The 14,875-nt window shown below is 43.4% G+C and overlaps 2 protein-coding genes across 3 annotated transcripts in view; both read right to left on the bottom strand.

Annotated features, from left to right (window-relative positions):
- Positions 1–749: 749 nt before the first annotated feature.
- LOC147638886 (putative plastid-lipid-associated protein 3, chloroplastic) overlaps positions 750–14,875 on the bottom strand; it is a 113,116-nt gene continuing 98,990 nt past the window's right edge. The window contains exon 8 of the mRNA XM_086785328.1: positions 750–2,436. Within this exon, the coding sequence (XP_086641454.1) occupies positions 2,285–2,436 (152 nt within the window). The 3' untranslated portion in view covers positions 750–2,284. The remainder of the gene's footprint in view (positions 2,437–14,875) is intronic.
- On the bottom strand, positions 2,477–13,381 carry LOC147638888 (uncharacterized). Of its 2 annotated transcripts, none has more exons than XR_015263898.1 (3): positions 8,581–13,381; positions 3,086–8,096; positions 2,477–3,054 (listed from the first exon to the last, which is right to left on the bottom strand). XR_015263898.1 is itself a non-coding variant. In XM_086785353.1 (3 exons), exons 1-3 carry the CDS (start codon positions 8,895–8,897, stop codon positions 7,978–7,980), a joined length of 318 nt encoding a protein of 105 aa, XP_086641479.1. In that variant the 5' UTR covers positions 8,898–13,381; the 3' UTR covers positions 2,477–7,977. The 2 variants fall into 2 exon arrangements, 1 of the variants encoding a protein (XP_086641479.1); XM_086785353.1 differs by having other exon boundaries at positions 2,477–8,096; positions 8,581–8,688; positions 8,807–13,381.

Raw genomic sequence — 14,875 nt, 5'->3', positions numbered from 1 at the left:
CTCTACACACACACACACACACACACACACACGCACGCACGCACGCACGCACACTACTACACCACACACTCAGTGGCTCCTATAACCTTCTCAAGCATAAGTTTATTGACTCTCGAATTCGCACACCACACACACACACACACACACACTTTTTTATATACGAAACCACTGCTTCATTAAAAAAAGTATAGTACATTCATAGCTATCCTAAGGTAGGATAACTACTACTCAAATATCAAAAATAGTAAGGAAAGATCTTCAAGGTCAAAAGAATCTCACAATAAAAGGTAAAGAGACCTCTTGAAAAAAGCCAAGCACATGGCAAAAAATCAACTAATTTTGTGCATGGTAGATCATCCACAAAGCCCAGGCCCAATATCTAGTCCAGGAAAGGAAAACTATGTAATCTAGCAAAGGCGAAGAAAGGCGCCCGAACATCCAGAAGAATTTCCTAGAGTTGTTGTCAGGAAATCGCACTCTCAAGTGCCTTGACAGTATGTCTAAGAAAGCATGAAAAGAGAGGCATCCCCATAACAAATAAATAACTGTCTCTTGGTCATGAGAGACAAACTATGTAATCTAGCAAAGGCGAAGAAAGGTGCCCGAACATCCAGAAGAATTTCCTAGAGTTGTTGTCAGGAAATCGCACTCTCAAGTGCCTTGACAGTATGTCTAAGAAAGCATGAAAAGAGAGGCATCCCCATAACAAATAAATAACTGTCTCTTGGTCATGAGAGCACCTCTTTCAAGAGGCACGTGCACTGTTTCTATTAGCTAAGAAGGTGCCAAACAGAAGTGCAGCCACAATGCATCTCCACAAGAAAAGTCGTTTGAGAGGCAATTTTCTCTTCCAAATTGTGGTCAAAGAGGCCTTCCACTAGCGAAGAGGTTTGTTTACTGCCACAACTGATTTACATGTGTCTGTTTCCAAGGTGGAGGGATAAAAATTTTGTAAGCTCTAGTTGCCATGAGCTGATGGAAAGAGAAAGGAGAGTAACGTGGAATTCGCCTATCAAATTTCAAGTCTCTCAATCATTCCTCCTCCTTAGGTGGAGGCACCAGCCGAAAATCTTGCAATATAGAAATTACACACACACACACACACACACTTTCTTTGGTGAAACCACTGTCTAATTAATCACTCAAGGTAAGGTACAAGAATAGGCGCCAATAAAAAGGACAAGCTAAAAAACAGTGAAAAAACACATCTAATTGCCTAGTAGTGATCTCCCCCAAGGCGTGAGAGTCCTAGAGAGATTCACGCAAAAAGCACAAAATCTTGTCCACACAAGAAACGGTGGGTAGTTTGATAATTCATTGGGGTTTCCACCAAAAAGCCAGAATTTCTAGGAGAAATGATGCCGAGGAAAATGAACCTGTAAATATCCAAAAAGCCTATCAAGAAGAACACGAGAAGACGGACAATGTCAAAGCAAATGAGGTGGTGTTTCTCGTGCATGATAGCACCTGTGAGGCAATGTGTCTCTTGGCCAGTAGTGTATCAATAGGAAGGACCCCAACCATGCATCTCCACAAGAAGACTCTGATTCAAAGGGAGTTTATTTTTCCAAATGTTATTAAGGCATGTTTTCCACCAACGTAATGGTTTAGATGTCTGCAAGTGCTGGTTAGCATGCTCAACAATCCATGGGGGAGGAATAATAAACTTATATGCTCTGGCTGCAGTCAATTGATCAAATGAAACAGACTTATAACCAGGCATCTGTCAATCTAATTTCCAATCCATCAGCCAGTTTTGTATAGACTGCATTATCCACATGTTCACTTGCCATATTGGTCTATTATGCATGCCCAAATCATATTGACAATTCTCTTGAGGACAGATGAGAACCTAGCCATTCGCATCTATAACATCTTGTACATATCAAATACCTAGCAAATAAGCCTTTCGCAGTGTGAGGGCTCTGGATGATCACCTCTATAACACCACCAAGACACCACTGTAGTAAAATATACTGAAACCAAAACTGGGGTTCCCAAATCACCTACTCCAAAGCACCTAAGAACTCAACAAATTTTCTCTGATCCTCTGATGATCAAACAAGAATTCAAACAAAGTTTTATTATCCCCTTAAGAGATGGATGCAGTCCCCTGCACTTCACTAGTCCTCAAGATCAATGGACTTTTATCCCCCTTAAACCTCAGAAAAGCCCCATGATGACAGCTCACACCTTGATTACCTTTGATCCATTACTAGCCTCCCTATTCGAATCCAAATTGTTCCTCACTTGTCTCCCTAGGAGTTGTAGTTCCTCTCTCCCCTTAAGCCTCTGAACAACCCAGACTAATTATTCCCAAATTGGACAAACTCTGATCTTGTATTCCCCAATTCAAGTCCATAACTTCATGTTTCCCAAGATACTTTGATTCAAGTTGCAAACCATCCAGCAAGTTTTTGTAACTCCCACTTGGCTCTGTCAGAGACATGGGACTCTTAAGATTAAAAACCTGTTCACAAATGAAATTGAACCTCCATAAACAAGATAAAAGATATAACAAACTGACTCACACCTAATTCTGCACAATTCTATGAAAGCATGAAGGTAGAAGCATACAATGGTGAATTCCCAACCAGAAGCCAAAAATTCTTAGGTGAGACAATCCTCTATAACTAGGGAACCTGAGGAGAAGGCCAAGTTCCAACAGAGTAATACCCCAAGGTACAAAGACTTACCCAATCAAACCGGTCCTTTACCTTCCTAATTCACCCTGGTCTGGTCTTTGATCCTCAGTACCATGATACTCAAAATCCTTCATCACCCTTCTCACACAGTCTCTGACTCAATCACCTGCCTATCCAATTGAGCCCTGTATCTAGCTTCTTGTTCATTGGATTCACACCTTCCTCCTCTAGCTTCATTCACATCATCTAATACAGGAATCCTCAGTCCAATTCCCCTCTGCTCCAGCATCCAGAATCCGCTCTCTCTCACTCTCTTCAGCTCGTCATGGTTTTCCTCTTCTACATCTTTCTATTGAGCACCATGCATGCCCCCAATTAGCAACTACCAAACTACCTTTCCTAACTAACACTTCTCTTGGCCCTTCCCTGACTGGCGATACCTTCTCTTTATGCCAAGTGGACTAACACCTATGTATGGATATTGGATGTACATACCAATGCATCATCACCATGCACATGATCAACCAATGAGTCATTCTTAACACCATCTTACATTCACTCATCTCCTCACATCTTCACATCATGAGCATCCTATGTTCCTTCATAGCCATCTTCTCTTAGACTCACATCCCTAATAGACCTCTGTTGCCATGTGAACAGGCGATCATATGGGTGTTAGATGTATATGACATGTATCATCAAAATGGACATCATCAACTATAGCTCATTTTCATCACTCTCTACATGCACTCACTCAACTACAATCAAACACCAGACTATCAGGATTCAAGGACTACCTACAACTTCTTCTTCTCATACTCACACCTACCTAGATTTTTTGATGGGGCTCTGATCCCTCATGAACACACCACCAAAATGCCCCTCACATATTGCCCCAACCCCAGGGTGGAACACTTTCAAGTGTTCCACCATCCTATGTGCTTCACACGATCCTGATATGGTAAGGCCTTAGCTTCAACCCATTAACTCTGCTAGGGTGCAGTCTACCATTTAGGTCCTTGAGCTGGTAACTTCTATTAGAGAAGGCTTGATGTATCACATATGGCCCTTCCCATCTAGCCCTGAATTTGGTATGAAAAGTGTTGTCTAGAGCACTATTATATCTCAAAACCAACATGCCCTCAGTTAAACCCTTGTTCCCCAATCTTTCATTGAACGTCTCTATCCTTTTCTGACTTGCCCTCTCATACCATTTGACTGCTTCATTTCTGTCTACTAGCAAAAGAGCATGCGGCTTGGCCCATCTGTTCCTCTCTTGCTCCTCTTGTTCTACACTATGTTGAAGCATAAAGTCTAGAGATGGCAACGTGACATTGACAAGTAGCACACAGTCCTCTCCATAAACCAAATGAAAGGGTGTAAACCCTGTTGCATGCTTCTGTAAAACCCTGTATGTCCACAATGCTCTGTCCAGATATAGATCCCAGTCTCTAGGATGCTCCTCCACAAGCTTGAATAGCAACTTCTGTAAAACCCCAACGAAGCTCTCTACTAACCCATTGCATTGAGGGTGGTAGGGTGTGGTAAACCTATGTTTGATGTGTAATAACCTAGTCAGATCCTGGATCAAATTGGCTCTAAACTCTTTGCCGTGATCTGTTACCAACTCCAAGGGAACCCCAAACCTGCAGCAAATCATCTCATATAGAAATTGACTTACTTGCCTTGCATCTGCTTTACTGGTTGCCCTTGCATCTGGCCACCTGGTTAAATAGTCTATTGCGATGATGATGTACAACTTCTTGTTCTTGGTTCTTGGAAGAGGTCCTATGACATCTACTCCCCATTTCTTAAATGCCCCATAACTCATAACATGTTACATGGGCTCTGGCACCAACATCCTTTTTTGGAAGGCTTGACATTCTGTACAGCTTCTACACCAGTGGTGGGTGATATCCCTGTTCATACTTGGCCACATCAGTTGAGCTCCTAAGATCTTCCTTTTGGTGATATCTGCTCCATAGTGTCCTCCACATCCTTCCTCATGACATGCTGCCAAACACACTGTATCTCAGCATGGTATAAGACTCTCCTTAAGACCCAATCTGAGCCCTTACGATATAGCTGCTCTCCTATCAGCACATGTTTCATGGCCCTTTTAGTCACTGCCTGTCTGCTTGATGCACTCAGATCTCTTCTGGCAAAACCAGTAAGCAGAACATGCTCCTCTTCATGTAAAGACTCTCTCCCTTGATATAAAAGCTCTTGAAGCTTTACCCCATGCAATGCTGGAATCAGTACCTGCTCAGCTAGCTCATGAGCCCTCTGATTTTGTTCTCTGGATATATGCCAGATTTGGACAGCTTGAAAGCTTTCCAGTATCTTTCTGGCCTTGAAGAACCACTATTTCAACTCATCCTTATTCACTCTCCAAACCCCTTGGACTTGTCTGATGACCAACAGAGCATCTCCCTTTATAATCAATCTTTTGATTTTCCTCCTTTTACACTCCTCTAGCCCCCAACACACGCTGTTGTATTCAGCTTCATTGTTGCTATTCACCTGTATAGCGTGGCAACCACACCATGCCTCTTGTCCCTGTGCATCCAAAAATACATATCCAGCCCCTCCTTTTCCCATACTTTTTTGAAAGCACCATCAAAGTACATGGTCCCTTTAGCACCCTGCAATTCTTCATGTAGACTATGACTGGGAGCTACTTGTCTCTCAACATCCTTAGCTTATTTGGGTCTGATCTGCACTTCCCTGTATGTTAACATATCTGCCATATGTTCCCTCACACTGTCCTCCTTGATGAAGCTTATATCAAACTCTTGTAAGGCCAATATCCACCTCTGTATCTTGGGGTTTTATCCTAGAAATCTCAGCAGATGGGACAGCAAACTGCAAGATGTTAATACCACAAAGGGTATGTATATCAGGTAATTCCTTAGTCTCTTGACTGCATAAACTATTGCCCATACTAATAGTTCCACCTCATGCCAAGATCTTTCATTCCCCATGGTTCTGCTGATGTATACAGGTCTCATATATGATTGCTTCAACCCTTTTTGTATCAAAACTGCTCCAACTACATTTTTACCAACACTAAGACTTAGATAAAAGGTTTGTGTCGAGTCTGGTGGCATCATTATGGGCAAGGTAGAGAGCAAGTCCTTGATGTTGTCAAAAAACTCCTCTTCTTCAACACTCGGTATACTCCTTTACAAACAACCTTGGATACTTAACAAAGAGCATCTCATACTCCTCTTCCATACTCAAATCCGTACCAACCATTTCCATCAGCTCCTCTTTTGGAACATTGAATCCCGCATTATGGGAATCCTGTCCTATCGGATTTCCAGCCCTTCCCTTCTCTCTGACCTCATCCATCTGCAGCCCACACATATCCATTTCCATCTCCACCAGCAAACTTTGGTCTAAGCCCTCATCATCAGCCTCTTCTTTAGACTCTAAAGAGTAGGCATCATAACTTTCAAATAAAATAGAGCTACCTATCATCTTCATGTCTCTGAATCACTGGGTATATCCCACCTGGCTCCCTTCTAGGCTGAAGACATTGAGGTGCTGTGTGACCTCTCTCCACAATTGAAGCATTGTACCTCTTCCAATCTATTTCTTGGATGTCTCTCCCCTTGTGGCCTTCTCACTTGATTTTGAATTCCCTAGACAGTAAGGTTAAGATTGCCAATCTGCTCAATAAATCTCTGGATCTCCTGATGCAATCCATCTTGAGCCCTATTTGATTCTATCAACCTTGGAATTTCCACTCGGATACCCCTATAGAACCATGTTGTACCTATTCCTATTTGATTTGCATACCTGCTTCTCTTTCCTTCCTTGCTAGCTCCAGCTTCCTAAGCTTCTTCTCCATTGCTCAATTGCTATCCTTACAGCTTTAGCAAATGTGTAAGGGTCCTTCAACTCCACCTTCTCTTTAATGCTGCCATGTAATACACCAATTAACCTATCCTTTTTCAAGAAATCAGGTGGTACCAAGTTCTCTCCCAAGGCTCTGTGTATCCTTCTCCAAACACCCTCAAATCTGCCCACAAAGGTTGGCATCTCTTCATCCTTCCCTTAATACAACTTGCTAAGCTCCCTCCATAGATCTTTGGGACCATCTGTCTGCCCATATTTTCTCCCAAATCCAAGGGTTCCCAAATCACCTTGTCCAAAGCACCTAAGAACTCAACAAGTTTTCTCTGATCCTCTGATGATCAAACAAGAATTCAAACCAAGTTTTGTTATCCCCTTGAAGAGATGGATGCAGTTCCCTGCACTTCACTAGTCCTCTAGATCAATGGAGTTTTATTCCCCTTAAACCTCAGAAAAAGCCCCATGATGATAGCTCACACCTTGATTACCTTTGGTCCTTTCCAGCCTCCCTATTCAAATCCAAACTGTTATGTTGTTGAGAGGGTTGATCCAGTTAAGTGTTAACTTGTCTCCCAGGAGTTGTAGTTCCTCTCTCCCCTTAAGCCTCTGAACAACCTAGAGTAATCATTCCTAAATTTCACAAACTCTGATCTTGTATTCCCCAATTCAGGTCCAAAACTTTGTGTTCCTCAAGATACTTTGATTCAAGTTGCAGACCATTCAGCAAGTTTTTGTAACTCCTTGGCTCTGTCAGACCGAGACATGGGACTCTTAAGATTAAAAACATGTTCACAGATGATCCCCTTCAAATGAGTCGTAATAATAACCAAAGTCCTACTCTATGATTTGCACACCCTGTTTAATCTCTGAACCCCAATTAAATCCATACAGTTCATGAAATCAAACCTCTACAACCAAGCACTCTCTCCTCATGATCAATTTACACATAAGCCCAACATTCAGGATACACAGTAAATCGTCGCCTCGACTAGCTTTGATCTCTCACATACAATTTGCTTAAGACACCAATGATACTCTGTTATTGACAGATTCTGAAACAGCTTTACTTTAATTAACCTTCATAAACAAAATAAAAGATATGACAGCTGAATCGCACCTAATTCTGCATAATTCTATGAAAGCATGAAGGTAGAAGCAAACAATGGTGAATTCCCAACCAGAAGCCACAAATTCTTAGGTGAGACAATCCTCTATCACTAGGGAACCTGAGGAGAAGACCAAGTTCCAACAGAGTAATACCCCAAGGTACAAAGACTTACCCAATCAAACTGGTCCTTTACCTGTCTAATTCACCCTGGTCTGGTCTTTGATCCTCAGCACCATGTTAATCAAAATCCTTCATCACCCTTCTCACACAGTCTCTGACCCAATCACTTGCCTATACAAGTGAGCTCTATATCCAGCTTCTTGGTCATTGAATTCACACCTTCCTCCTCTAGCTTCATTCATATCATCTAATACAGGAATCCTCAGTCCAATTCCCCTCTGTTCCAGCTTCTTTGACCATCCAGAATCCAAGCTCTCTCTCAGTCTCTTCAGCTCGTCGTGGTTTTCCTCTTCTACTTCTTTCTGCTCAGCACCATGCATGCCCCCAATTAGCAACTAACAAACTACCTTTCCTAACTAACACTTCTCTTGGCCCTTCCCCGAGTGGCGATACCTTCTCTCTATGCCAAGTGGACTAACACCTATGTATGGATATTGGATGTACATACCAATGCATCATCACCATGCACATGATCAACCAATGAGTCATTCTTAACACCATCTTACATACATTCACTATCTCCTCATATCTTCACATCATGAGCATCCTATGTTCCTTCATAGCCATCTTCTCTTAGACTCACATCCCCAATAGACCTCTGTTGCCATGTGAACAGGTTCCCATATGGGTGTCAGATGTATATGACTATGTATCATCACCATGGACATCATCAACTATAGCTCATTTTCATCACTTTCTACATGCACTCAATCAACTACCATCAAACAGCAGACTATCAGGATTCAAGGACTACCTACAGCTACTTCTTCTCATAGTCACACCTACCTGGATTTTTTGATGGGGCCATGATCCCTGATGCACACATCACCAAAATGCTCCTCACAGCGGTTCCAATAATGTAGTGGTTCCTCAAAGACTCTGCTCCACTGTATACTTTCCAAAGCAAGAGAGTTTCCAATGCCAGCATTTCTACTAGACCAATGCAAGTGCGATAGAATTTGTTTCCAATCCTAAATAACCCTAGTGGAATACGGACATCCAGGTATTTTACCATCAAAAAGTCCAAGAATAATGTCCCAGTGTGTAGGAATCCAGTTGCGAAATGCTAATGTTCTCATATTTGCACATATTGTGGCTAGCATAATTACCCATGTTCGTATTTCAATAACCTAAGTACTTTTTTATCAGTTGTGGTTCTCCATAAGCATTCCAACGCTCTTGACATGAAACAATCAATATCTTTTTTAGTCCAAACTAAAAGAGACAAATAGAACTGAGCATAGGCCATAAGGAATCATTTCACACAATTTTTTTTTAGGCACAAGTTTGACAAGCCCTTCCTTCCAAGAAAATGGAAGCATCCCTATGTCCCAACAAAAGACCATATTAGGGAATTTGGCGAAATCCCATTACTTTGGGAATTTTCTTTTTAATCTACTTTTTGGTATATCGTGAGCATACCAATTCCAAAGTCTTCAAAGAATGCGGATTTAGAACCTACTCTTTAACAGCTTCCCAACGATATGTCACATTAGGGGTTAAAAGGATTCACCGTGCCCCCAATTTTTGATCTTACAAAATGGGAATCGGGATTTTCCCAAACTCCCTAATATGGTCTTACAATGATTTATCATGGAAAGGATAGTGCCTTTCATAAGATCCTAGAATGCATGGAAAAATTTTACAGTAAGACCATCCCATCTTGGAGGTTTCCATCTTCACAATGCTTTCAGTGCATAATCAAGCTCATCTTCAGTGTGAATGGTGTTTCAAAAAAGTAGTTAGCCTCTTGATACGTCATAATGCTTGTCACAGTATCTAACAGAATTTGACGGGCCGCACAAGCTTGTGTTGTAGCAGCAGGAGGAGGCGTAAACATGTCAATGTTGTAAACATACCTCCTCAAGTTGCAGCTTGTTTGTGGTCCACTCACCATCACGTTGCTTTACACACACTTGGATTGCCTTTGACGAGAGGCATGCAATCCTTTGAAGAAAGCTTTCAAGGAACAACCTTTATAAAGCAATAGTTTTTGTCAAGCTTTAACTTGCCATTTTTGAAGCTTTCTTTGTTGATTGATTTTTAAGGTTTGCTTCACGTTCCACAAAATGTCTTGCTCCTGGGCATTCAAAGTTCTATGTTGGCCGATTTTTGTATATTGTTGAATATGGTGGACACTCTGTCTTTCTTCTTACAAATAGCTTCTCCCATAATCTTGTATAATAGCTTGCATTCTGATTACAAAGCTACACACACACACACACACTCACACACACACTTTTAAAGTGAAAACCATGCTTCTATTAACAATAACTTATGTATAACATAGGAGATAGACTCCAAGAAAGTCCATCTTCAGAGAACTTCACAAGTTATGGAAAAACACCTCCAACTGACTAAAAACATTGTCCTCCAACTATAGGCGGTCATGGAGGGATTATCGCAAGTGTATCTTAAAGTAAGCATATGCCTCTAGAGGCATCTGCCCAAACATAGCATTGTTTCTCATCTTCCATATTTGTGCATAGAACCCAATATCTAGTCCATAGGAAGAAAACATCAAAATCAGAAGAGTTGTACACAACACCAATCTGAAATATCCAGAAATTCTTTCCATATCGCTCACCAAGGAAGCAACCTGAGATATCATCAGCCAATCTTAGAAGAAACTCCCTTGTCTTCAAACAATGCCATAATAGATGTGGAGCAATTTCAGACTAAGCTCCACATCTACAGGAGGTGGCTTCAGCTAGCAGTCTTTTAGCAAGTATCTCCACAACAGGGAGGACACCCACCAAGCAATACCAAAGAAACAATCTTTGCTTTAAAGATATCTTATTTTTCCATATACTTCCAAGTTGTTTTTTCCATCATCTTTCACTCTTTTGTATACCTCATAGAATGTTACCGTGTGCATTAATCCAAGGTGGTGGCAGCAAATGATTATACATACTAGCTGCAGTTATCTTATCCAAATGTAATCCCCGAGCATTTTTTAGTTTTCCCTTTCACTTTCCAGTCATGAAGCCTATCATTTTCAACCAATGGAGGCAATGGTTCATATGGATGCAATAACCTGTTAATCTTTCTCCATATTAGTCTATGCTGCAAGCCCAAGTTATGTTTACTACATGCCTGTGGGAAGGATAACACATTCCCCGTTTCATCCATAACGTCTTGCAACGTGCATATACCCAAGGATGCTAAAAAGCATGCATTTACAAGGCTCTTGCATAGCTACCGGTTCTACAAACAAAGAGGACAAGTGCAAGCTTTCCAGTCACATAGAGTTACCGATTGGAGAATCACGTCCCACCCATTCGAGGTTTTTCAATGCAGTCTTCCAATCTTGCACCATTCTTGTAGCACATGGATAGCCCACAATGTGACCGTCAAAATGGCATAACATCACTTCCTAATGTGAACTCACTCGAAAACACACTCATACACACACGCGCGCGCGCGCACATGCACGCATGCACACATTTATGTATACACACACCGTGTGTCAATGCATTGCCACAACAAGTGAATGGTCTCATTCAAGCAAAAACATCTCAGACAATGAGCAAAAGCAATCTTTGTTTTTGCCAAAAAATTTTGAGAGGTAACTTGCTTTTCCATAGCTTCTGCAAAAGTTTTTTCCACCATACCGCTGACTTATTCATATTCCATAGCATATTTCCATGCTTAGAAGTTTTTTGCCATGTAGGCCCAAACCCCATCTACATTGAGCTTGTGGGAAAGATAGAACACGTTCCTCAGGGGATATGACATCTTGCACAGTGCACATGCCTTTGATAGACAGAAAGTAGGCTGATCTAAGAGCTGTAATCGCCAATGGAGCACCAAAAGCATGACTCCAATGTACGTTTTCCTATCTGAGAAGGTCTTCCATACCAATGAACATATTGCAATACTACTTTGCAATCGGTGATTAATCGGCTTGCGTGTGGGCAACCAAGAATCTTGCCTTGGATATGTCCAAATAGTATATCCCAGTAGTGTAGGTTCCATTTACCAAGGGAGCAAGTTTGGTAGGATGTCAGCATTGCAGCAATCATGAGAGTCCCAAGGGGTTGTTGAGCCAAAAAGATTTCAAATAGAGGCCTCCATTTGCCTTTGTTCCCAAATGACAAATCTCACTGATAATATCTGTAATGCCTATGTGGGGATAGAATACGCAAAATATATAGAGCAGGATCTTTGATTACTACAAGTTGATGTAGCAAAGGCATTTGACACTGTTCAATGGGATTAGACTGTTGCAGTCATGACAAAGGTTCAGCTTTAAGGGCATCCACAATAGCATACACCATTCCTTGAAACAAGGGGTGAGTGAGATAACTATTGTTTGGTGGGAAACTGTATATCATCAATGGGAGCATCCAAATAAAGACCCATCCATAAGGGAGCATGATCAAAGAGTCCCACGGAATAGTCAACCCACATATGGCATGCATGAAGATCAGCATGATCAGCATTTAGAATATACCAACGATCCAAACGAGCACGGTAATCAGCAAGAGCATTGTGATGGAATGTAAACCCTTTTACATCCGAACAAGTTTCTTTCCACATATCTACTGCATTCAGACAACATTATGCATTTGTCCATAAGATCCCATCAGCCACAATCATGTGAGAGTGACCACATGTATTGTCCTCTCGTGATGGTGAATTATTAAAATCACCACACAAAAAAGCATTAGTCATCCATGGATATTGCATAAGTTTTTGCCAAAGCAAGGCATGGTGAGTAGATACATAAGCAGCATAAACCGATGCAAATTCATAAGTCTGCCCATTTAAAATGCACTGTACAATAATCACTCTTACCATCTGGATCATTATAAGCCACAACTGTGTGTAAAGCATGTTGTATAAGTATACAAAAACTAGAAAAAGTAGTCAAGCCTGCATAATGTATATCAGTCATGGAAATAACCAGTTTATCTAGCGAGAGCATGTTGATTATGTTCCTGTAAACACACTATATCGGGTTTCATCCTATATACATAGTTCCAAAGTAGTCTCCAAGTTCTCGGGTTATGTAACCCGAGTACATTATATGTCAGGCATTTTATTGTTGCATGCATGTTCACCAGGTGAAAGCCATGTCAATATGAGCCTGCATGCTCTATAATATTCGCATTCCACCCTTCTTAAGTACATTTTCTCACAACATTCCAACATCAACATGGGTAGAGGTGGATGCCTTACTCTGGGATGTAGTGGCCTCCATCCAAGTGCGGGATTGCAATGGTTAAGGTTTCACATTGATCATTTTTCTTGGATGCAGGGTTTGCCAGCTTTCTGCATCCGGCATGCTTTTCTCTTTTGCAACAACAGGTTTCTGAAGTGGCTCAAAATGCACTTGTGCCTATGCTCCAGCTTTATTGCTAGTCTGGACACCCATATTAACCACAAGAGGTGGATTAGTTGTCTTAATAGAAGGGGGTATGTTTGAGGCATCAGATCATTCATGATCCATGAATGGTAGAACGGCCCTAGGGCTACTTTACAATGCACACCATGGATGGTGTGATTTAGAATGGCTCTAGGGTCAGATAAAACAAGCTCCTGCAAAAACTCCCCATTTGAGTTCAAAGCATTTTTCCCCCATCTGTGCCGGGAGTGCCTCGTTGAAGTTTACTGGAAAATTGATTACCTCAACCCAAACGGGGTAAGATGCTTGCCTGACCTTCCACTGTGATTCTCTATCTGTTAACACTCTCACAGCAGTACTGGATCTACAGTTGCTATTAGAGCTTAGGATTAGCTAGAATGTTTTTTTCTTAAAAGCTAAAGAGCTGACTGACGACCTCGCCTGCGAGCTCCGCTTCTCCCCCCCCCCCCCCCCCCCCGCTGCTTCTCGCCATCGCGCCCCCCCTCTCCCCCCCGCCAGTCCACCGCTTTCTCCTCCGTCCTCTCCCCCGCCTCCTTCATTGCGCCCCTCTTCGCCATCTCTCCCCCGCCTTCTGCCTCGCGTCCTCCCCCGCCTTCGCTCCCCCGCCTCCCTCCTCGTTTCCGCCTTCTTTCCCCCCGCCTTCTCTTCCTTCGCCACCTTCCATGCTGCCTTCCCCGCCATTCCCCCCGCCGCTTGCTTCCTTCCCCCATCATCTTTTCCTCCGCCTCTCTAACCCCTTCGCCTCCTCCTCCCCCGCCTCTCTTCTCTCCCCCGCCACCTCTCCCCCCTCCGCCTTCTCCTCCGCTGCGCATCTCTTCCCCTCCGCCTTCTCCCTCTCCTCCCTTCCGTCTCGCCCCTCCTCCCACCGCTAGCTCCTCCCCGCCTCAGCTCCCCCCCCCCCCCCCCCCCCCGCTATCCTGTAGCCCTCCGCCTCTCTTTTTTCCTCGCAGGGCTGTGTCCCTCCCGTTGGTGACCCCGGTTTCTGGCCTTTTCCCTCTGGAGGACTCCATGGAAGCCGCTCCGACTAACCCTGCCGATTCCGGTCTCCGTCTGGAGTTCACAGCTGAAGATCTTCAGTTGTTTGTTTCCACAGTTTCCGCTCTTGAGGCCTCCTCCTTGGTCTGCAAGATAGTGGGTAGCCGTCCAATGCGGAGAGAGCTTCGCGACCTTCTGCAAGGCAGCCTTGTTGGCGTGCCCGCCAAGATCGTCAGCGTAGATTTTTTGGGACGTGGCTACTACCAGGTGGATTTCGAGTCCCCACAGGCAGCTCAGATGGTGCTAGCTCGGAGCCCCATTGCCCTCCACTCATCCCGGGCGTTCCTGGCGCGATGGACTCATGGTTTCGACCCCGCTTCTGACCCGCTAGCAGGCGCGACAGGTTTCCCCGTCACTATCTGCTTTCCTGGACTCCGTAGGGAGTACTTGCCCCTCTTGTCATCCATTGGCAAGGCGTTCGGGCAGGTGGTGGAGACGCCTCAGACAGCGGCTTCAGTGATTGCTCGGGCAGTAGGACTCCCGGCCATTCGTGTTGTGGTTCCGTCACCGGAGTCCCTCCCGAAGACGATCCTTCTCCCTTGTCTTTCTGGAGGACATATGATACAGCGCGTGGAGTATTCGGGCCTCCCCGGCCAGTGTTACACATGTCGGGAGATGGGCCATCTCGCACGCGGCTGTCCCCGCAAGGGGGTTCATCCTTCACGCTATGCCGCC

Source organism: Cibotium barometz, chromosome 4, assembly GCF_041138505.1.
Source record: "Cibotium barometz isolate CiBa-2024 chromosome 4, ASM4113850v1, whole genome shotgun sequence".
Lineage (NCBI taxonomy): Eukaryota > Viridiplantae > Streptophyta > Polypodiopsida > Cyatheales > Cibotiaceae > Cibotium > Cibotium barometz.
Note: the sequence above shows the minus strand (reverse complement) of the source record. Positions and strands in the feature narration are given on the sequence as shown.

Bases quoted from the DNA above. Each gene is read 5' to 3' on its own strand.
- LOC147638888 (XM_086785353.1), bottom strand. From the start codon at position 8,897: ATGCTAGCCACAATATGTGCAAATATGAGAACATTAGCATTTCGCAAC. The intron at 8,689-8,806 runs GTAAAATACCTG...TGCTTTGGAAAG, and splicing joins TATTCTTGGACTTTTTGATG to TATACAGTGGAGCAGAGTCT. The intron at 8,097-8,580 runs GTAGGTGTGACT...GGTGCTGAGCAG, and splicing joins GGCCCCATCAAAAAATCCAG to AAAGAAGTAGAAGAGGAAAA.